General features: G+C 52.0%; 1 protein-coding gene across 4 annotated transcripts in view; it reads right to left on the bottom strand.

The window, feature by feature from the left end:
• LRP1 (LDL receptor related protein 1) overlaps positions 1–22,847 on the bottom strand; it is a 494,504-nt gene that overhangs the window by 66,156 nt on the left and 405,501 nt on the right. For all 4 annotated transcript variants that reach the window (XM_075337062.1, XM_075337061.1, XM_075337063.1 and 1 more), the window contains one exon: positions 10,309–10,425. In XM_075337062.1, coding sequence (XP_075193177.1) covers positions 10,309–10,425 — 117 coding nt within the window. The remainder of the gene's footprint in view (positions 1–10,308; positions 10,426–22,847) is intronic.

Below are 22,847 nucleotides of genomic sequence, written 5' to 3'. Positions count from 1 at the left end.
CATGCAAGGGCCGGTAACAGAAACTAGGCCTCCGGCGAAGCCGGGGCCTTAATTTAAGCAGCGAGGTCGACGCGCAGGCACCATCGGCGCGGTTCTCGAGCGAAAAGCCAGAGGACCGGCCGGAAATGTTAAAAAACACAGTAAACACACTCTCCCCCCACAATAAATGACAGGGACCCCCAACATATGAACGTCTCAAGGTACTTAGCTGCTGAGACGCAGGGCCAGGTCCCTGGAGGTGAGTGCTCAGGTCCAGCAGGGTCCTCAAGGGGCTGTGGCCGGAGACCGGTCTCCTGCCAGGCATGGAGACCGTGCTGGCTCCCACTTCAATCCAGAGCCCAGGAGGGATGGTGAAGGAGCACGGCATGTAAGGATCCAGCCTTGGAAATCAACCTTACAACACCACCGACACAGTGGGGTGAGAAGGGACATGCCGGGAGTCCAGACGTGGACCCACATTTCTTCAATCTTCTTCCAAAAAAAGGAAAAAAAAAGGAAAAAAATCATATGAGAACGCATGTGTGGATGTATGCCTCCTGAGCACAAAGCGAAAAACTGGTTGTGACTGGTTCACCAGGGGGTGTATAGGCTCAGAGGGAGGAGCTACACCTTTTAGGTGTAGTACTTTGTGTGTCCTCCGGAGGCAGAAGCTATACACCCAAGGTCTGGGTCTCCCAAAGGAACGATAAAGAAATGATGATAGTTGATGTCAAACTAATCTGATTCTTCAGCTTACAAAAAAAAGTATTTTTTACAGATATGCCAAAACAAAGTGCACTATTTTCTACGGACTGACCTGGAATTTCTGGATGGTTCGTAACCCTAATGAGAAGAAATGTGGAAAAGTGCACGGGATATGAATAATTTTTCAAAGCACTAAAAGGTTTTATCCAGCTCACCTGATCAAGAAGACCACTAGATTAGGACCGTGCAAGGAAGGAAAAAGTCAGCAAAAACTTGAGACTGCATATCAAAAGCGGTAATTCCAGCAAACGGGTCCAGAAAAAAATTAAAAATATGTTTTTATTTAATAATCATTAAAAATGTCGATTCAGGTCATAACCAAGTCCATAACAGAGGACGCGTTTCGAACGTCTAGTTCTTAGTCAATCTAACATTGACTAAGAACTAGACATTCGAAACGTGTCCTCTGTTATGGACTTGGTTATGACCTAAATGGATTTTTTTAATGATAATTATTAAATAAAAATGTACTTTTAAATAATTTTTTCTGGACCCGTTTGCTGGAATTACTGCTTTGGGTATGCTCTTTCAAAGCACTGTATGCCACAATTATGACACCATATGTTGGTAATAAACCTAGCGTTTTGTTTCATAAATGGGACTTGTTGCATTCCAATAAAATCTGCTACTGTCTTCAATCCCCAGAGGGAACCCCGCAATTGTGTTGAGATAATCGCAAGATCTGCGAACTTGTGATCAGAAAAAAAGTGTTGAGTGGATAGCAGATGGTGCGGTGTTAATTGTTAGTTTGTTAAAATTGTTGTTATGCCATGAGAGCGCTGCAGACCATCAGTAGGCGCTGAAAGGGTAAAATGGGAAAACAATGTGACATGAGTGCCGGCAGACTGGGCGCCAACATCGCTGGAATGACGCTGGTGCAGTTTTCTATTGCTGACTATTGCATTTTTGAAGCGGCTATCCAAGTAGAGGACAATCCCTTTAATACTACAGTGTATGACCTACATAGCTTTGTGTCCTGTAACCTTCAATGATTAAGATAATAATTGCTGTATATCCCAAGTAAGACAGTTCATTGGGATTATGGGATGCATTTTAAGAGACATATAATGGAATGCATTAAAAGAGGCATAGATGCTCACAGCGAGAGCATAGTTTTACCGCATTCAAGTCACTAGTGCGACCACACTTATAATACTGTGTACAATTCTGGTCTCCGGTATATAAGAAGGCCATAGCTGAACTGGAGAGGGTGCAGAGAAGAGCCACCAAGATTATTAGAGGAATGGGTGAACTCTAATACCAAGAAAGATTATTAAACTTGGGGTTATTCAGTTTGGAAAAATCAAGGCTATGGGGCGATCTTATTACAATGAACAAATATACGAGAGGACAGTACAACGACCTTTATAATGATCCTTTTACACCTAGGCCTGCGACTGAGACAAGGGGGCATCCACTACGTTTAGCGGAGAGAAGGTTTAATCATAATCGCAGATGCAGATTCTTTACTGTAAGAGCAGTGAGACTATGGAACTCTCTGCCGCATGATGTTGTTATGGTTGATTCAATAATAATATTTAAGAGGGGCCTGGATGTCTTTCTTGAAAAATATAATTTCTTTTTCGCTCCTAATTGGGAGACCCAGACAATTGGGTGTATAGCTATTGCCTCCGGAGGCCACACAAAGTATTACACTTAAAAGTGTAAGGCCCCTCCCCTTCTGGCTATACACCCCCAGTGGGATCACTGGCTCACCAGTTTTGTGCTTTGTGCGAAGGAGGCAACACATCCACGCATAGCTCCACTTTTTAGTCAGCAGCAGCTGCTGACTATGTCGGATGGAAGAAAAGAGGGCCCATACTAAGGGCCCCCAGCATGCTCCCTTCTCACCCCACTGTATGTCGGAGGTGTTTGTAAGGTTGAGGTACCCATTGCGGGTACGGCGGCAGGAGCCCACATGCTGATTCCTTCCCCATCCCTTTTTACAGGGCTCTGGGTGAAGTGGGATTTACCGGTCTCCAGGCACTGAGACCGTGCTCCATCTACAGCCCCTGGAGAAGATGCTGGATGGAGCGGAGTACATCAGGGACATGGCCCTGCTTCCTCAAGGTACTCTGTGTCCCCGTGCATTTGGCGCTCACACCGCAGCATGCTGGGTGTTGTAGTGCGCCGGGGGACATCAGCGCTGCGGCGCCTGTGCCATGGCCTCATTCAGCTTCGCTGAAGCAGGCTCACTTATGGGAATTGGTCGCGCCGGCCGCTGGGACTGCGGCGCGGCTGGCACTTGTAGTGCGCCGGGGACTTCAGCGCGGCCTGCGCTTTTACGGCGGCCGCGCTGATAACTAGAGTCCCCGGCTTTTGCGGCCTGCTTCCGTTCGTTCCCGCCCCCAGACCTGCCAGTCAGGAGAGGGGCGGGACGCTGGCCACTTCTAGGAATCGGTCGCGCCGGCCGCTGGGACTGCGGCGCGGCTGGCACTTGTGGTGCGCCGGGGACTTCAGCGCGGCCCGCGCTTTTACGGCGGCCGCGCTGTTAACTCGAGTCCCCGGCTTCTGGGCCTAGTCTCCCTTCGTTACCGCCCACAGCCCTGACAGTCAGGGTAGGGGCGTGACGCTGCATAGCACAGCAGCGCTGAGAGCTGGAGTATGTTTTGCATACTCCACCCCTCTCACTGTGTGCACTGTGAATCCGGATTCCCGCACTTTCTCAGGCACGCCCACGGCTTCCTTCTCTACAAGGACGCCGGCAGCCATTAGTGTCAGTTTCTGTACGATACAGAGACAAGTGTGGAAGACCCTGGCATTCTGATAGTCACACAATCGCTGCAACAGGCGTTAAGCAGCACCTGTGGTGCTAACCCCACTAGTGCAGAAGTGCACTTATAGATATGCTTGTACTATATATATTGCACTGTTTGGTCGCACGTTGTATATACCCTCCTGGATTATGCGGAGGAGTTATCAGCATATTCTCTGTGTAAAACAAAGGTGCAGAACCACATGTTTTTCTATGCAGCTGGTACAGCATGTACGGCTATACGGCCGGCAGGTTACATAGACTCCCATTGTATGCACTAATGGCCAGGGGATGAGGACGGTGTCTGCAGTATTTACTGACAGTTTTTCTGAGACTATGGCTATGATACTAGAAGCCTAGCAGTCCGGACATGTCTCTCACAATATGGGCACTGTTGAATCATTGATCCATGGCCCCCCTCAGTGTGAACAACTAACAGCTCCGGGAATGTCACACGCATCCCAGAGTCACGGCTCTGCACGGACGTCAGTCCCAGACAGCCTAAGCGGGCTCACTATGAGCGGCCTCGGTTTCATCAGGGTCCTACCAGAGGACTCTCTGTGTAATGAGGCGGAAGTAGCGGCTCAGGATTCTGATCCTGAGACCGCTCTCAATCTGGATACACCTGATCGTGACGCCATAGTAAATAATCTTATAGCGTCCATCTATAGAATGTTGGTTATTTCTCACAGCTCCTCCAGTGGAGGAGTCAGCTTCACGTATTTTTCTGGACCACTCTGCCTTCAGAGAGGCAGTCCAGGAACACCACGCTTATCCAGATATGCGCTTCTCCAAACGGCTTAGGATACACGTTATCCCTGTCCCCTGACTTGGTCAAGGACTGGACCCAGTGTCCCAAGCGGCATCCTCCAATCTCCAGGCTTGTAGCTAGATCCATAGTTGCAGTGGGAGATGGAGCTGCACTCAAAGATGCCACTGACAGACAGATGGATCTCTGGTCGAAATCCATCTATGAGGCTGTCGGCGCACCGTTGGCTCCGGCATTCTCTCCCTTGGGGCACTCCAAGCTATTTCAGCTTGTCTTACACAGATTGACACGGTTACACGTACATCTGTGCCGCAGGTGGCATCCTTAACCTCTCAAATGTCTGCATTTGTTTCTTACGCGATTCAGGTTGCCCTGGACTCTGCGAACCGTGCGGCGGTAGCCTCCGCTACTCCGTGTTTTTAAGCAGAGCCTGGTCTGCTCGTTAAGTGAATGGAAGGCAGATTCTGCTTCCAAAAAAAAAAAAAAAAAAAAAAAAAGAAAAAAGGTGCTTAACCAGTTGCCTTTTTCTGCTGACCGACTGTTTGGTGAGCGTTGGATGTAACCATTAAACAGTCCAGGGGTAAGGATTCATCCTTTCCTCAGCCCGGACACAACAAACCCCAACAGAGCAAGAGGCAGTCGGGGTTTCGGTCTTTTCGAGGCTCGGGCAGGTCCCATTTTTCCTCGTCCAATGTGGACTCAAAAGGATCAGAGGAGCTCAGATTCTTAGCGGGCTCAGTCACGCCCAAAAAAGCGACAGTCTGAAAACCCGCTTCCAAGGCGGCTTCCTCATGACTTGCGGCCTCCTCTCTCCGCATCCTCGGTCGGTAGCAGGCTCTCCCGCCTTGGCGATATTTAGCTGCCATAGGTCAATGACCATTGGGTGTGAGACATTCTGTCTCACGGGTACAGGATAGAGCTCACTTCTCGTCCTCCAACTCGATTCTTCAGAATTTCTCCACCTCCCGGCCGAGCCGCTGCTCTTCTGCAAACAGGGTGCACTCTATAGGCAGAAAGAGTGATGACCCCCGTTCCTCTTCAGGAACAAGGTCACGGTTTTTACCCCAAATTCTTTGCGGTACCTATAACAACGGGCCGTTCCGTCCCGTTCTGGATCTAAAACTGCTCAGCAAGCTCGCGGACACCAGGCGGTTCCGGATGGAATCCCTCCGCCATGTCATCGCCTCAAGGTCCCAAGGATATTTCCTAGCATCATTAGGCATCAAGGATGCTTATCCACACGTGCCGATTGATCCAGAGCACTAGCGTTTCTACGCTTCGTTATAGGAGACGAACACCTTCTGTTCGTAGCTCTACCTTCCGGCTAGCGACAGTCCCACTGGTCTTCGCCAAGGTCAGGGCAGCAGTAGTCACAGTCCTGCACTCTCAGGGTCACTCTGTGATCCCGTATTTAGACGATCTACTTGTCAAGGCACTCTCTTAGGAAACATGCCAACACTGCCCGAACGTTGCGCTGGAGACTCTCTAGAGTTTTGGGTGGATCATCAACTTTTTAAAGTCAGATCCGACCCCGACCCTATCGATAACATATCTAGGCATAGAGTTTCATACTCTCTCAGCGATAGTGAAGCTTCCGCTAGACAAACAGCATTCACTACGGGCTGCAAGCTCTTCTTTAAGAACCAGTCGCACACATTGAGACGCCTCATGCACTTCCTACGTAAGATGGTAGCAATGGAGGCAGTTCCTTTCGCGCAGTTTTACTGCGTCCACTACAATGGGACATTCTCCGCCAATGGGACGAGGAGTCGACGTCCCTCAACAGAGTCGTCTTTCTTTCTCAGGCGGCCAAGGAATCTCTACGGTGGTGGCTTCTTCCCACCTCTTGGTCAAAAAGAAGGTCCTTCCTATCCCCATCCTGGGCGATAGTTACGACAGACGCGAGTCTATCAGGGTGGGGAGCAGTTTTTCTCCACCACAGCGCTCAGGGTACGTGGACTCAGCAAGAGTCCACCCTTCAGATCAATGTTCTTGAACACAGAGCAGTGTATCTTGCCCTACAAACCTTCCAACAGCAGCTGGAAAGCAAGCATATCCGACTTCAGTCGGACAGCTCCACAGCGGTGGCATACATCAACCACCAAGGAAGAACGCGCAACCGGCAAGCCTTCCAGGAAGTCCGGCAGGTTCTGATGTGGGTGGAAGACACGGCATCCACCATATCCACAGTTCACATCCCAGGTGTGGAAAACTAGGAAGCTGACTTCCTAAGTCGCCGGGGTGTGGCCGAAAGAGTATGGTCTCCTCACCCGGACGGGTTTCAGGAGATCTGGCGCCGCTGACAGAGGCCGGACGTCGATCTAATGGCGTCACGGCACAACAACAATGTGCCAGCTTCATGGCACGGTTTCACAATCATCGAGCTCTGGCGGCAGACGCCTTAGTTCAGCATTGGTCGCAGTTCCAGCTACCTTAGGTGCCACCTCTGGCATTGTTGCCCAGAGTGCTGCGCTAGATCAAGACCGACTGCGGCCGCGCCATCCTCGTCGCTACAGATTGGCCGAGGATGTTGTGGTACTCGGTTCTGTGGTGCCTCACGGTAGGCTAACCGGGGGCACTACCAGACCAATCAGACTGGCTGTCTCAAGGGCCATTCTTCCATTTGAATTCTACGGCCCTCAACCGGATGGTGTGGCATTGAGTCCTGGAACCTAGTGTCGTCAGGATTACCTCAGGACGTGGTTGCCACCATGAGACAGGCTAGCATACCAACGTCCGCCAAGATTGACCACAGGACGTGGAAGATATTCTTATCTCGGTGCTCGGCGCAGGGTGTTTCTCCCTGGCCGGTTGCATCGTCTATGTTTCCTTCCTTCCTGCAATCTAGGTGGGAAAATGGGTTGTCGCTCAGTTCCCTTTAGGGACAAGTCTCAGCGCTATCTGTATTTTTTCAGAAACGACGACTTCCTCAGGTACGCACGTTCCTACGGGGAGTTTGTCTTCTCAGCACTCCGTACAAGCGGCCGTTAGAGCCCTGAGATCTGAACAAGGTTCTAATTGCTCTCCAGATGCCGCCTTTCGAGCCTTTGAAGGATGTCTCCCTTCCCGCTTTTCACGGGAAGTGGCCTTCTAGTAACGGTCTCGTCTCTTAGGAGAGTTTCCGAGCTAGCAACGCTCTCATACAAACTCCCTTCCTGGTCCTTCACCAGGACAGGGTAGTTCTGCGTCCGGTTCCGGAATTTCTCCCTAAGGTGGTATCCCACTTTCATATCAATCAGGATATCACCTCACCTTCTTTGTGTCCTCGTCCAGTCCATCAATTTCAGAAGGATTTGCATCTGTTGGTTCTGGTGAGAGCACTCAGGTTCTACTTCCCGCATGGCGCTCCTGCGCCACCCGGATGCACTCTTTGTCCTTGTCGCTGGTCGGCGTAAACAGTCGCAAGCTTCCAAATCCACCCTGGCTCGGGGGATCGAGGAACCAATTCTTGAAACCTACAGTTCTACTGGGCTTCTGGTTCTCTCAAGGCTGAAGGCCCATTCTACCAGAGCCGTGGGTGCATCCTGGACATTACGGCACCAGGCTACGGCTCAGCAGGTGTGTCAGGCACCTACCTGATTGAGTCTGCATACTTTTACCAAGCATTTTCAGGTGCATACCTACGCTTCGGCAGACGCCAGCCTAGGTAGATAAGTCCTTCAGGCGGCAATTGCCCACCTGTAGGAAAGGGCTGTTTGACGGCCCTATCACGAGGTATTCTTTTACCCACCCAGGGACTGCTTTTGGACGTCCCAATTGTCTGGGTCTCCCAATTAGGAGCGAAAAAGAAGAAGGGAATTTTGTTTACTTACCGTAAATTCCTTTTCTTCTAGCTCCAATTGGGAGACCCAGCACCCGCCCTGTTTTCTCGGGGTTTTTCTGTTTTTTCGGGTACACATGTTGTTCATGTGGTATGGTTCAGTTCTCCGATGTTTCCTCGGATTGAATTGGTCTTTAAACCAGTTATTGGCTTTCCTCCTTCTTGCTTTGGCACTAAAACTGGTGAGCCAGTGATCCCACTGGGGGTGTATAGCCAGAAGGGGAGGGGCCTTACACTTTTAAGTGTAATACTTTGTGTGGCCTCCGGAGGCAATAGCTATACACCCAATTGTCTGGGTCTCCCAATTGGAGCTAGAAGAAAAGGAATTTACGGTAAGTAAACAAAATTCCCTTCATTATGTGCATTAGATTCTGTGTTGGGGCGTTGATCCAGGGAAGTAGTCTGATTGCCCTATGTAGAGTCGAGAAGGAATTTTCCTCTAATATGGGGCTAAAGGCCACTTTACACGCTACGATATTGCTAGCGATGTCGCTGCCGATCGCACCCGCCCCCGTCGTTTGTGCGTCACGGGCAAATTGCTGCCCGTGGCGTACAAAATCGCTAGTACCCGTCACACATACTTACCTTCGTAGTGACGTCGCTGTGGGCGGCGAACAGCCTCTTTTCTAAGGGGGCGGTTCGTGCAGCATCACAGCGACGTCACACGTCAGGCGTCCAATAGAAGCGGAGGGGCGGAGAGCAGGCGCATGAAAGTCACGCCCACCTCGTTGCCAGAGGACGCAGGTACGGTGTTGTTCGTCGTTCCTGGGGTGTCTCCCGTAGCGATGTGTGCTGCCTCAGGAACGACCAACAACCTGATTCGTGAACCAGCAACGACATTTGGGAAATTAATGACGTGTCAACAATCAACGATTTGTTGAGTATTTTACATCGTTAGCGGTTGCTCGTACGTGTCACACGCAACGACGTCGCTAACGAGGCCGGATGTGCGTCACGAATTCCGTGACCCCCAACGACATCTCATTAGCGATGTCGTTGCGTGTAAAGCCCCCTTTAGGGTCTGTCCCATGGGGTTTCTGCCTTCCTCTGTTAGGTTATAGGTTGAACTCGATGGACTTGAATCTACCTTCAACCTTAAAAACTAAGAAACTATTGTTCCATAATGTCAAAGTGCTGAATATTCTGCTGAAAGCTGAAATCTGCAACAGGTTGTAGTAGTAATCTAGATCAGGGTTTCTTTGTCTTTAAAAGTATGAGAATATATATCCAAAATAATTGTCTGTAGTAATGGCGACACTATGGGGGAGACTTATCAAAATTGGTGAAAGGTAAACGTTGTGCCGTTGCTCTTGGCAATTAGATATTTGTAAAATTAAAGCACAGACTCGTCTGGTTGGTACAGGTAACCGCAGAACCTTATCCTTACACTCGTTTTAAAAACCCTCCCCCAATATGTTTATTATTTTACTTTTTAAGGATTTTCAGGAGGCATGCTTGGGTTTTTTACGGTTAGGGGCACACAACAGTAAGGAAAGAGAAAAGGGCAGGAAGCACACAGCAAGGGGTACAGAGGAGTAGCATGGTTAGTCGGTGTTATATGTAGAGATCATTCTGCACCTACCTCTGGATGCCCCAGGGACGACAGTGTTAAAATGGAGAAAAACATAACATGAGGTGAAATGATACCAACACAAATACACATGTGAGAACAAGAGGTGAGCGGCTATGCTGGAAGGACGGTCTAGGCCCCGAACAGATGACAAGGATCAAGATGGATGAATAGTTCCAGAAATGACTGATTAGAAGGAAAAGATGTAAAAAGGAAAATGTAGTGCCAAGGAACAGCAATCAGCACCCTGGAGTAGGAGAGGAACATTACAAGACTAGAACACAAGCTGCCAGTAAAGTGAGGCACACGCGGCACATTCATTTATATCGATCCAGTGAAGGGGAAAAAGCAGCTCGGTGCCCAAGGCGACCAAACCTCATAGTAACATTTGGGATCGGAGCGGCTGACTATGTAGTTATTCCCCTACACAGGCTGTTATACGTGGCCTCCATAGATCCCAATTTTCCTAATTTATGTGCAGCAAAAGGAAATCACACATCTACTGATTAGATTTGGTAGACCTGCTACTATATATGTGCTCCAGTCACCATCCTCCATGCTAGATATGTACTCCGGTCACCATCCTCCATGCTAGGTATCTATAGAGGCTACTAAAAGTAATAAGTGCGTGGAGTAGAAAAAGCACATACTGCAATACTCTTCATCAGAGTTATCCCCGCAGTCATTGTCATAGTCGCACTGCCAGCGTCCTGGGACACAGCGGTTGTTCTTACAGCGGAACTGATAGGGTTCACACGTTCTCTCATCTAAAGTCCGAAAAACAAAAAACATAGGTCAATAAAAATTACAAACCTAGTACAAAGCTGTGATCACTAGTTAAAAATAAGGGGTGAAGTGGTCGTACCCAAGTCAGGCTAAGTTCACACCTCCAGTAATTGTACAGCAGCGATCCGTTGAGAAAAAAGTTGTGCAGACATAACCATTATGTCTGTATTTTTTAAAAATGATGATTTCAGCTGGATCCAGTTTTTTTTTTTTTTTAACATTGGAAAAAAGGGAATTTTGTTTACTTACCGTAAATTCCTTTTCTTCTAGCTCCTATTGGGAGACCCAGACAATTGGGTGTATAGCTTCTGCCTCTGGAGGCCACACAAAGTATTACACTTTAAAAAGTGTAACCCCTCCCCTCTGCCTATACACCCTCCCGTGGACCACGGGCTCCTCAGTTTTGGTGCAAAAGCAGGAAGGAGAAAACTTATAAATTGGTCTAGGGTAAATTCAATCCGAAGGATGTTCGGAGAACTGAAGACCATGAACCAAAAGAGCAATTCAACATCAACAACATGTGTACACAAAAGAACAACCAGCCCAAAGGGCACAGGGGTGGGTGCTGGGTCTCCCAATAGGAGCTAGAAGAAAAGGAATTTACGGTAAGTAAACAAAATTCCCTTTTTCTTTGTCGCTCCATTGGGAGACCCAGACAATTGGGACGTCCAAGAGCAGTCCCTGGGTGGGTAAAAGAATACCTCAATAAAAAGAGCCGAAAACGGCCCCCTCTTACAGGTGGGCAACCGCCGCCTGAAGGACTCACCTACCTAGACTGGCGTCTGCCGAAGCATAGGTATGCACTTGATAGTGCTTCGTGAAAGTGTGCAGACTAGACCACGTAGCTGCCTGACACACCTGCTGAGCCGTCGCCCGGTGCCGCAATGCCCAGGACGCACCTACAGCTCTGGTAGAATGGGCTTTCAGCCCTGAAGGGAGCGGAAGCCCAGAAGAACGGTAGGCCTCGAAAATCGGTTCCTTGATCCACCGAGCCAAGGTTGACTTGGAGGCCTGAGAGCCCTTACGCTGGCCAGCGACAAGGACAAAGAGCGCATCTGAACGGCGCAGGGGCGGCGTGCGAGACACGTAGAACCGGAGTGCTCTCACTAGATCCAAAGAGTGCAAATCCTTTTCACACTGGTGAATTCGATTAGGGCAAAAGGAAGGCAAGGAGAAATCCTGATTTAGATGAAAAGGGGATACCACCTTAGGGAGAAATTCCGGGACAGGACGCAGAACCACCTTATCCTGGTGAAAAACCAGGAAGGGAGCTTTGCATGACAGCGCTGCAAGCTCAGACACTCTCCGAAGTGATGTGACTGCCACCAGGAAGGCCACCTTCTGAGAAAGACTGGAGAGAGAGACATCCCGCAGCGGCTCAAAAGGCGGCTTTTGAAGAGCCGTCAGGACCCTGTTAAGATCCCAAGGTTCCAACGGACGTTTGTAAGGTGGGACCATGTGACAGACCCCCTGCAGGAACGTGCGGACCTGCGGAAGCCTGGCTAGACGCTTTTGAAAAAACACGGAGAGCGCCGATACTTGGCCCTTGAGAGAGCCGAGGGACAAACCCTTGTCCATTCCAGATTGTAGGAATGAAAGGAATGTGGGTAAGGCAAACGGCCATGGAGGAAAACCGTTATCAGCGCACCAGGATAGGAAGATTTGCCAAGACCTGTAATAGATCTTGGCGGACGTTGGCTTCCTGGCCTGTCTCATGGTGGCAATGACATCCTGAGATAACCCTGAAGACGCTAGGAGCCAGGACTCAATGGCCACACAGTCAGGTTGAGGGCCACAGAATTCAGATGGAAAAACGGGCCTTGTGACAGCAAGTCTGGGCGGTCTGGAAGTGCCCACGGTTGACCCACCGTGAGATGCCACAGATCCGGATACCACAACCGCCTCGGCCAGTCTGGAGCGACGAGAATGGCGCGACGGCAGTCGGACCTGATCTTGCGTAGTACCCTGGGCAGCATCGCCAGAGGGGGAAACACATAAGGCAGTCGAAACTGCGACTAATCCTGGACTAAAGCGTCCGCTGCCAGAGCTCTGTGATCCTGAGACCGTGCCATGAAGGCCGGGACCTTGTTGTTGTGTCGTAACGCCATGAGATCGACGTCCGGCGTTCCCCAGCGGCGACAGATCTCTCGAAACACGTCTGGGTGCCGAGACCATTCCCCCGCGTCCATGCCCTGACGACTGAGAAAATCTGCTTCCCAGTTTTCTACGCCTGGGATGAGAACTGCGGAGATGGTGGAGCCTGTGGCTTCCACCCACTGCAGAATCCGCCGGACTTCCTGGAAGGCTTGACGACTGCGAATGCCGCCTTGGTGGTTGATGTAGGCGACGGCAGTGGCGTTGTCCGACTGGATTCGGATCTGCCTGCCCTCCAGCCACCGATGGAAAGCCAATAGGGCTAGATATACTGCCCTTATCTCCAGGATATTGATCTGAAGGGACGATTCTATCGGAGTCCAGGTTCCTTGAGCCCTGTGGTGGAGAAAAACCGCTCCCCAACCTGACAGGCTCGCGTCCGTGGTGACCACGGCCCAGGTTGGAGGTAGGAAGGATTTTCCCCGAGACAGAGATGTGGGTAGGAGCCACCACTGAAGTGATGTTTTGGTTGCAAGGGAAAGAGAGATGTTCTTGTCGAGGGAAGCCGCACTCTTGTCCCATTTGCGGAGAATGTCCCATTGGAGTGGCCGTAGATGGAATTGCGCGAATGGCACTGCCTCCATAGCTGCAACCATCTTCCCCAGGAAGTGCATGAGGCGCCTTAAGGGGTGTGACTGACTCCAAAGAAGTGATTGCACCCCCGCCTGCAGAGAAAGCTGTTTGTCGCGCGGCAGCTTGACTAACGCTTGCTGGGTATGAAACTCCATCCCGAGGTAAGCCAGTGATTGGGTCGGCGTCAACTTGGATTTCGGGAAATTGACGATCCACCCGAACTGCTGGAGAGTCGCCAGAGTGACGGTAAGACTTCGTTGACACGCCACCCGAGAAGGGGCCCTGACTAGGAGATCGTCCAAGTAGGGGATCACAGAGTGGCCCTGAGAGTGCAGGACCGCCACGACGGATGCCATGACTTTGGTGAAAACCCATGGGGCTGCGCCAGGCCGAAGGGCAATGCGACGAACTGGAGGTGTTCGTCCCCGATGGCGAACCGCAGGAAACGATGTTCGGGTGCGATCGGCACATGGAGATAAGCATCCCTGATGTCGATCGATGCTAGGAAGTCTCCTTGTGACATCGAAGCGATGACTGAGCGGAGAGATTCCATCCGAACCCGTCTGGTTCTCACATGTCTGTTGAGCAGCTTGAGGTCCAGAACGGGACGGAATGACCCGTCCTTTTTTTGGCACCACGAACAAGTTGGAGTAAAATCCGCGACCACGTTCCTGAAAGGGAACGGGAATCACAACTCCTTCCATCTTCAGAGCGTCCACTGCCTGAAAAAGTGCGTCGGCCTGTGCAGGGGGTGGGGAGGTTCTGAAGAAACGAGCCGCAGGACGAGAGCTGAACTCTATCCTGTAACCATGAGACAGAATGTCTCTCACCCAACGGTCTTGAACGTGTGGCCACCAGGCGTCGCCAAAGTGGGAGAGCCTGCCACCGACCGAGGATGTGGGTAGGTGAGGCCGAGAGTCATGAGGAGGCCGTCTTGGAGGCAGTGCCTCCTGCGGCCTTTTGGGGGCGTGACTTGGACCTCCACGCATAGGAATTTCTCTGGCCTTTCTCCGGCTGGTTGGACGAACAGGCTTGGGGCTTGGCGGAGGAACGAAAGGACCGAAACCTCGATTGGATTTTTCTCTGCTGAGGTCTCTTAGGTTTGGACTGTGGTAAGGAGGAGTCCTTTCCCGAGGATTCCTTAATAATCTCATCCAGCCGTTCGCCAAATAAACGTTCGCCAGAAAAAGGCAAACCAGTTAAGAACCTTTTGGAAGCAGAGTCTGCTTTCCATTCGCGCAGCCACATGGCCCTGCGGACAGCCACGGAGTTAGCGGATGCCACGGCCGTACGGCTAGCGGAGTCCAGGATGGCATTCATGGCGTAGGACGAAAATGCTGATGCCTGAGAGGTCAAGGAAGAAACATGTGGAGCAGAATTCCGCGTGACAGCATTAATCTCAGACAGACATGCCGAGATTGCTTGGAGAGCCCACACGGCCGCAAAGGCCGGGGCGAAAGATGCGCCCGTGGCCTCATAAATAGACTTCACCAAGAGCTCTATCTGTCCGTCAGTGGCATCCTTCAGGGATGAGCCATCGGCAACAGACACAACGGACCTAGCAGCCAATCTAGAGACTGGCGGATCCACCTTGGGTGAGTGTGCCCAGCCCTTAACGACTTCAGGTGGAAAGGGATAACGTGTGTCAGAGTGCCTTTTAGCAAAATGCTTGTCCGGGACCGCTCTGGGCTTCTGGACAGCGTCCCTGAAGTTAGAGTGATCAAAAAACGTATTGCGCGTACGTTTGGGGAATCGAAATTGGTGTTTCTCCTGCTGAGAAGTCGACTGCTCTACAGGTGGAGGTGGGGGAGAGAGATCCAACACCTGGTTGATGGACGAGATAAGATCATTTACTAAGGCGTCCCCCTCAGGGGTATCAAGGTTGAGGGCGAAGTCAGGGTCAGAGCCCTGAGCTCCCACGTCCGCCTCGTCATCCTGAGAGTCCTCAAGCTGAGATCCAGAGCAGCGTGAGGAGGCCGGGGAAGAGTCCCAGCGAGGCCGCTTAGCCGGTCTGGGACTGCGATCCGGGCAGGAGTCCTCCGCCTGGGACCTAGGGGCTATCCTGGGAGCGCGCTGCGGCGCGGACCGAGAAGGCCCTGGAGGAGACAAACTAACAGGGGCCGGGACCTGTGAAGAGCCCGGTCTGGACTGCAATGCCTCAAGGAGCTTAGATGACCATTTGTCCATAGACTGTACAATGGATTGAGAAAGTGACTGAGAGAGTTTCTCAGCGAAAGAGGCCAATGACGGTGACTCTGTCCCTGCAGCCTGCTCAGGGGGAGCAGGGGGATCTACATGAGCCGAGGGGCCCACAAGTGCCCTAGGCTCCGGCTGAGCAAGCGTGGCAGGAGTCGAGCATTGATCACAGTGAGGGTAGGTGGATCCCGCAGGCAACATAGCCCCACAGGCTGCGAAAAACCTGTGCCTTAGGGGCTTTGCTCCTTGTGGACGACATGCTGTAAGCAATAAGTGTCCCTTAGGAGAGCGACCACTGAGGGTATATGGGAAAAGGTTATACAGCCGTTCCGAATATATATAATATATATATATATATATATATATATATATATATATATATATATATATATCACGGCACCCTAGGGGAACCAGCACCGGGTGACCGGTGTGGCTTACCAACCGCTGGTGTCCTCCAGATTCCCTGTCGTGGGTCCCCCGGAGCTGTAGAGCTGTGCAGCTGCAGCATACACCGGCAGAATGCCAAACATGGCCGCCGGAGCTGTCAAGGGGGGAGTGGAGCCATGGGCGGCGCCGGCAAAAGGCGGGAATCTGGAGGCCCCATAGTGGTCCATGAGAGGGGAGGGGAGACATGCAAAGATGCTCCAGCCCTCTGTCGGTAATCCCGCCCTTACCCCTGACAGGCAGGCCCGGGGGCGGGATTTTTCGCGACTAGGCCGCGATGAAGCCGGGGACTAAATTTAAGGCCGTGCCCGACAAGCAGGCACGGTCGGCGCGGAAGTCCGATGAAAAAACAACGGACGGCGCTACTGGGGAGAAAGGCGACCTCTCTCCCCGTACCGTCTCCACATGGTGGCACAGAGTACCTTCAAGGTTGCAGGGCCCGGTCCCTGGGGATGAAAACGCTCCGGTCCAGCAGGTTCCACCAGGGGCTGCGGATGGAGCACGGTCTCAGCAGGTGAATGACCGGTGAGGCTCCCACTTCTCCCAGAGCCGTATAAGGGATGGTGAAGGAGACGGTATGTGGCTCCAGCCTTTGTACCCGCCATGGGTACCTCAACGTTAACAACACCGCCGACATAGTGGGGTGAGAAAGAAGGGAATTTTGTTTACTTACCGTAAATTCCTTTTCTTCTAGCTCCAATTGGGAGACCCAGACAACTGGGTGTATAGCTACTGCCTCCGGAGGCCACACAAAGTATTACACTTAAAAGTGTAAAGCCCCTCCCCTTCTGCCTATACACCCCCCGTGGGATCACGGGCTCCTCAGTTTTAGTGCAAAAGCAAGAAGGAGGAAAGCCAATAACTGGTTTAAAAACAAATTCAATCCGAAGAAACATCGGAGAACTGAAACCATTCAACATGAACAACATGTGTACCCGAAAAAACAAAAATCCCTAAGAAAACAGGGCGGGTGCTGGGTCTCCCAATTGGAGCTAGAAGAAAAGGAATTTACGGTAAGTAAACAAAATTCCCTTCTTCTTTGTCGCTTCTAATTGGGAGACCCAGACAACTGGGACGTCCAAAAGCAGTCCCTGGGTGGGTAAAATAACACCTCGTGATAGGACCGTAAAACAGCCCTTTCCTACAGGTGGGCAACCGCCGCCTGAAGGACTTGTCTACCTAGGCTGGCGTCCGCCGAAGCGTAGGTATGCACCTGATAATGCTTGGTAAAAGTGTGCAGACTCGACCAGGTAGCCGCCTGGCACACCTGCTGAGCCGTAGCCTGGTGCCGTAATGCCCAGGACGCACCCACGGCTCTGGTAGAATGGGCCTTCAGCCCTGAGGGAACCGGAAGCCCAGCAGAACGGTAGGCTTCAAGAATTGGTTCCTTGATCCACCGAGCCAAGGTGGATTTGGAAGCTTGCGACCCTTTACGCTGACCAGCGACAAGGACAAAGAGTGCATCCGAGCGGCGCAGGGGCGCCGTGCGGGAAATGTAGATTCTGAGTGCTCTCACCAGATCCAACAAATGCAAATCCTTTTCACATTGATGAACTGGATGAGGACACAAAGAAGGTAAGGAGATATCCTGATTGAGATGAAAGGGGGATACCACCTTAGGGAGAAACTCCGGAATCGGGCGCAGAACCACCTTGTCCTGGTGAATCACCAGGAAGGGAGATTTGCATGACAGCGCTGCTAGCTCGGACACTCTCCGAAGAGACGTGACCGCTACTAGAAAAGTCACTTTCTGTGAAAGGCGAGAAAGGGAAACATCCCTCATAGGCTCGAAAGGCGGCTTCTGGAGAGCAATTAGAACCCTGTTCAGATCCCAGGGCTCTAACGGCCGCTTGTAAGGAGGGACGATATGACAAACCCCTTGCAGGAACGTGCGTACCTGAGGAAGTCGTGCTAGGCGCTTCTGAAAAAATACAGATAGCGCTGAGACTTGTCCTTTAAGGGAGCCGAGCGACAAACCTTTTTCCAAACCGGATTGTAGGAAGGAAAGAAAAGTAGGCAATGCAAATGGCCAGGGAGAAACTCACTGAGCAGAACACCAAGATAAGAATATCTTCCACGTCCTGTGGTAGATCTTGGCGGAGGTTGGTTTTCTAGCCTGTCTCATGGTGGCAATGACCTCTTGAGATAATCCTGAATACGCTAGGATCCAGGACTCAATGGCCACACAGTCAGGTTCAGGGCCGCAGAATTCCGATGGAAAAACGGCCCTTGAGACAGCAAGTCTGGTCGGTCTGGTAGCGCCCACGGTTGGCCTACCGTGAGGTGCCACAGATCCGGGTACCACGACCTCCTCGGCCAGTCTGGAGCGACGAGGATGGCGCGGCGGCAGTCGGACCTGATCTTGCGCAGCACTCTGGGCAACAGTGCCAGAGGTGGGAACACATAAGGTAGCCGGAACTGCGACCAATCTTGAACTCAGGCGTCCGCCGCCAGAGCTCGGTGATCGTGAGACCGCGCCATGAAAGCTGGGACCTTGTTGTTGTGCCGGGACGCCATTAGGTCGACGTCCGGCATCCCCCAGCGGCGACAGATCTCCTGAAACACGTCCGGGTGAAGAGACCATTCCCCTGCGTCCATACCCTGGCGACTGAAAGTCTGCTTCCCAGTTGTCCACGCCTGGGATATGAACTGCGGATATGGTGGATGCCGTGTCTTCCACCCACGTCAGAATCCGCCGGACTTCCTGGAAGGCTTGCCGACTGCGTGTTCCTCCTTGGTGGTTGATGTATGCCACCGCTGTGGAGTTGTCCGACTGAATTCGGATCTGCTTGCCTTCCAGCCACTGCTGGAAGGCTTGTAGGGCAAGATACACTGCTCTGATTTCCAGAACATTGATCTGAAGGGTGGACTCTTGCTGAGTCCACGTACCTTGAGCCCTGTGGTGGAGAAAAACTGCTCCCCACCCTGATAGACTCGCGTCTGTCGTGACCACCGCCCAGGATGGGGGTAGGAAGGACTTTCCCTTTGACAATGAGGTGGGAAGAAGCCACCACCGAAGAGATTCCTTGTCCGCCTGAGAAAGGGAGACGTTCCTGTCGAGGGACGTCGACTTCCCGTCCCATTGGCGGAGAATGTCCCATTGTAGTGGACGCAGATGAAACTGCGCGAAAGGGACTGCCTCCATTGCTGCTACCATCTTCCCTAGGAAGTGCATGAGGCGTCTCAAGGGGTGTGACTGGCCTTGAAGGAGAGATTGCACCCCTGTCTGTAGTGAACGCTGTTTGTCCAGCGGAAGCTTCACTATCGCTGAGAGAGTATGAAACTCCATGCCAAGATATGTTAGCGATTGGGTCGGGGTCAGATTTGACTTGGAAAAGTTGATGATCCACCCGAAACTCTGGAGAGTCTCCAGCGCAACGTTCAGGCTGTGTTGGCATGCCTCTTGAGAGGGAGCCTTGACAAGCAGATCGTCTAAGTAAGGGATCACAGAGTGTCCCTGAGAGTGCAGGACTGCTACTACTGCTGCCATGACCTTGGTGAAGACCCGTGGGGCTGTCGCCAGACCGAAAGGCAGAGCTACGAACTGAAGGTGTTCGTCTCCTATAACGAAGCGTAGAAAACGCTGATGCTCTGGAGCAATCGGCACGTGGAGATAAGCATCCTTGATGTCTATTGATGCTAGGAAATCTCCTTGAGACATTGCGGCGATGACGGAGCGGAGGGATTCCATCCGGAACCGTCTGGTTTTCACGTACTTGTTGAGAAGTTTTAGGTCCAGAACGGGACGGAAAGACCCGTCCTTTTTTGGTACCACAAACAAATTGGAGTAAAAACCGTGACCTTGCTCCTGAAGAGGAACAGGGATCACCACTCCTTCTGCCTTTAGAGTGCACACCGCCTGCAGAAGAGCATCGGCTCGGTCGGGAGGCGGAGACGTTCTGAAGAATCGAGTTGGAGGACGAGAACTGAACTCTATCCTGTACCCGTGGGACAGAATGTCTCTCACCCAACGGTCTTGGACCTGTGGCAGCCAAATGTCGCCAAAGCGGGAGAGCCTGCCACCGACCGAGGATGCGGAGAGAGGAGGCCGAAAGTCATGAGGAAGCCGCCTTGGTAGCGGGTCTTCCGGCTGTCTTTTTTGGGCGTGACTGAGCCCGCCAAGAATCTGAGCTCCTCTGATCCTTTTGAGTCCTTTTGGACGAGGAGAATTGGGACCTGCCCGAGCCCCGAAAGGACCGAAACCCCAACTGTCCCCTCCTCTGTTGGGGTTTGGTTTGTCTGGGCTGAGGTAAGGATGAATCCTTACCCTTGGACTGTTTAATGATTTCATCCAAACGCTCACCAAACAGACGATCACCAGAAAATGGCAGACTGGTTAAGCACTTTTTGGAAGCAGAATCTGCCTTCCATTCCCTTAACCACAAGGCTCTGCGTAAAACCACGGAGTTGGCGGACGCCACTATATGCACGGCCAGCGCGGAAGTCCCCGGCGCACCACAAGTCCCAGCCGCGCCGCAGTGTAAAACTGACAGCAGCGGCCGGCGCGGCAGTTCCCAATACACTGACTCCCTCAGCAAGCTGTAGTTAGTATGGCACAAGCGCGCAGCGCTGTTGTCCCCGGCGCACAAACACACCCAGCAATGCTGCAGTGTGTCTGCGTCTGTATGGGGACACAGAGTACCTTGATGTAGCAGGGCCCTGTCCCTGACGATACTCAGCTCCATATCCAGCAGATTCCCCAGGGGCTGTGGATGGAGCACGGTCTCAGTGCCTGGAGACCGGTAAAATCCCACTTCACCCAGAGCCCTAAGGGGGATGGGGAAGGATGCAGCATGTGGGCTCCAGCCTCCGTACCCGCAATGGGTACCTCAACCTTAACAAACACCGCCGACAAAAGTGGGGTGAGAAGGGAGCATGCTGGGGGCCCTAGTATGGGCCCTCTTTTCTTCCATCCGACATAGTCAGCAGCTGCTGCTGACTAAACAGTGGAGCTATGCGTGGATGTCTGACCTCCTTCGCACAAAGCATGAAAACTGAGGAGCCCGTGATCCCACGGGGGGTGTATAGGCAGAAGGGGAGGGGCTTTACACTTTTAAGTGTAATACTTTGTGTGGCCTCCGGAGGCAGTAGCTATACACCCAGTTGTCTGGGTCTCCCAATTAGGAGCGACAAAGAAAGAGAATTTTGTTTACTTACCGTAAATTCTTTTTCTTATAGTTCCGACATGGGAGACCCAAACCATGGGTGTATAGCTTCTGCCTCCGGAGGACACACAAAGTACTACACTCAAACGTGTAGCTCCTCCCTCCGGGCTATATACACCCCCTGGATGACAATCCAACCAGTTCAGTGCAAAAGCTGAAGGAGGACATCCACACATAAGTAGAGATAGAGTAAAACTCGGAAAGACCGGAACTCCTCTGTCTACTAACAACAGCCGGTGAAACACACGGAACAAAAAACTGCCAACAGGCAACAGGGAGGGTGCTGGGTCTCCCATGTCGGAACTATAAGAAAAAGAATTTACGGTAAGTAAACAAAATTCTCTTTTTCTTCATCGTTCCTTATGGGAGACCCAAACCATGGGACGTTCCAAAGCAGTCCATGGGTGGGAAATAAACCAAACTGAGAAGTAGGCAAAACCTAACTTCACAAATGGGCGACAGCCGCCTGAAGAACGCATCTGCCCAAGCTCGCATCTGCCGAAGAATGAGCATGCACTTGGTAGTGCTTCGAAAAAGTGTGCAGACTGGACCACGTGGCAGCCTGACAAACCTGCTGAGCCGTAGCCTGGTGCCTGAAAGCCCAGGAGGCACCGACAGCTCTGGTTGAGTGCGCCTTAATCCCTGGCGGAGGAGGCACCTGAGAACACTGGTAGGCATCGGTGATAGCCGACCTGATCCAACGAGCTAGGGTCAGTTTAGAAGCAGCGAGACCCTTGTGCTGACCAGTGGTTAGCACAAAAAGTGAGGTGCACCGCCTAAAAACGGCGGTGCGTGACACATAGATTCGGAGCGCCCGCACCAAATCTAAGGAATTCAACGCCTTCTCAAAGCGATGCACAGGGGCCGGACAAAGAGAAGGCAATGAAATGTCCTGGTTAAGGTGGAAAGGAGACACCACCTTAGGGAGAAAGTCCGGAGTCGGCCGAAGAACCACCTTGTCTTGGTGAAACACCAAAAAGGGGGATTCCGAAGAGAGCGCAGCCAAATCAGAAACTCTCCTGAGAGAAGTTATGGCTACTAGAAAAACAACTTTCTGTGAAAGTCTAAACAAAGGAACCTCCCTGAGAGGCTCAAAGGGGGGTTTCTGTAAGGCCGTGAGGACCAGATTAAGGTCCCAGGGATCCAAGGGCCGCCGGTAAGGAGGAATGATGTGAGATGCGCCCTGCATGAAGGTGCGCACCTGAGCCAGTCGGGCGATACGCCACTGGAACAATACCAACAGAGCCGACACCTGTCCCTTGAGGGACAGTCCTAGCTGTACACCGGACTGTAGAAAAGACAGGATGGTCGGCAAGGAGAACGGCCAAGGGGCATGGCCGGAAGAGCGACACCAGGACAGGAAAATCCTCCAAGTCCTGTGGTAAATCTTGGCCGAGTCATAGTGGAGATGACCTCAGAGGGAATGCCTGAAGCCGTCAGGATCCAGGACTCAAGAGCCACGCCGTCAATCTGAGAGCCGCAGAATTCTGGCGGAAGAACGGACCTTGAGAGAGAAGGTCTGGGCGGTCCGGGAGGTGCCACGGCACCCCTACGGACAGACGGAGCAGGTCTGGGTACCAAGCTCGCCTGGGCCAGTCCGAAGCAATGATTATGACTCGACGGCCCTCCATTCCAATCTTGCGCAGAACCCTGGGCAAGAGATCTAGAGGGGGAAACACATAGGCCAGACGGAACTGAGACCAATCTTGAACCAGTGCGTCCGCTGCGAAGGCCTGAGGATCGTGGGAGCGAGCCATGTAAACCGGAACCTTGTTGTTGTGCCGGGATGCCATTAGATCCACTTCCGGAGTGCCCCACTTGCGGCAGATTGATCTGAACACTGACGGATGCAGGGCCCACTCGCCGCTGTC

Source organism: Anomaloglossus baeobatrachus, chromosome 2 (genome assembly GCF_048569485.1).
Source record: "Anomaloglossus baeobatrachus isolate aAnoBae1 chromosome 2, aAnoBae1.hap1, whole genome shotgun sequence".
NCBI lineage: Eukaryota > Metazoa > Chordata > Amphibia > Anura > Aromobatidae > Anomaloglossus > Anomaloglossus baeobatrachus.
The sequence above is the reverse complement of the archived record's forward strand: the minus strand, read 5'-3'. Positions and strand labels throughout refer to the sequence as shown.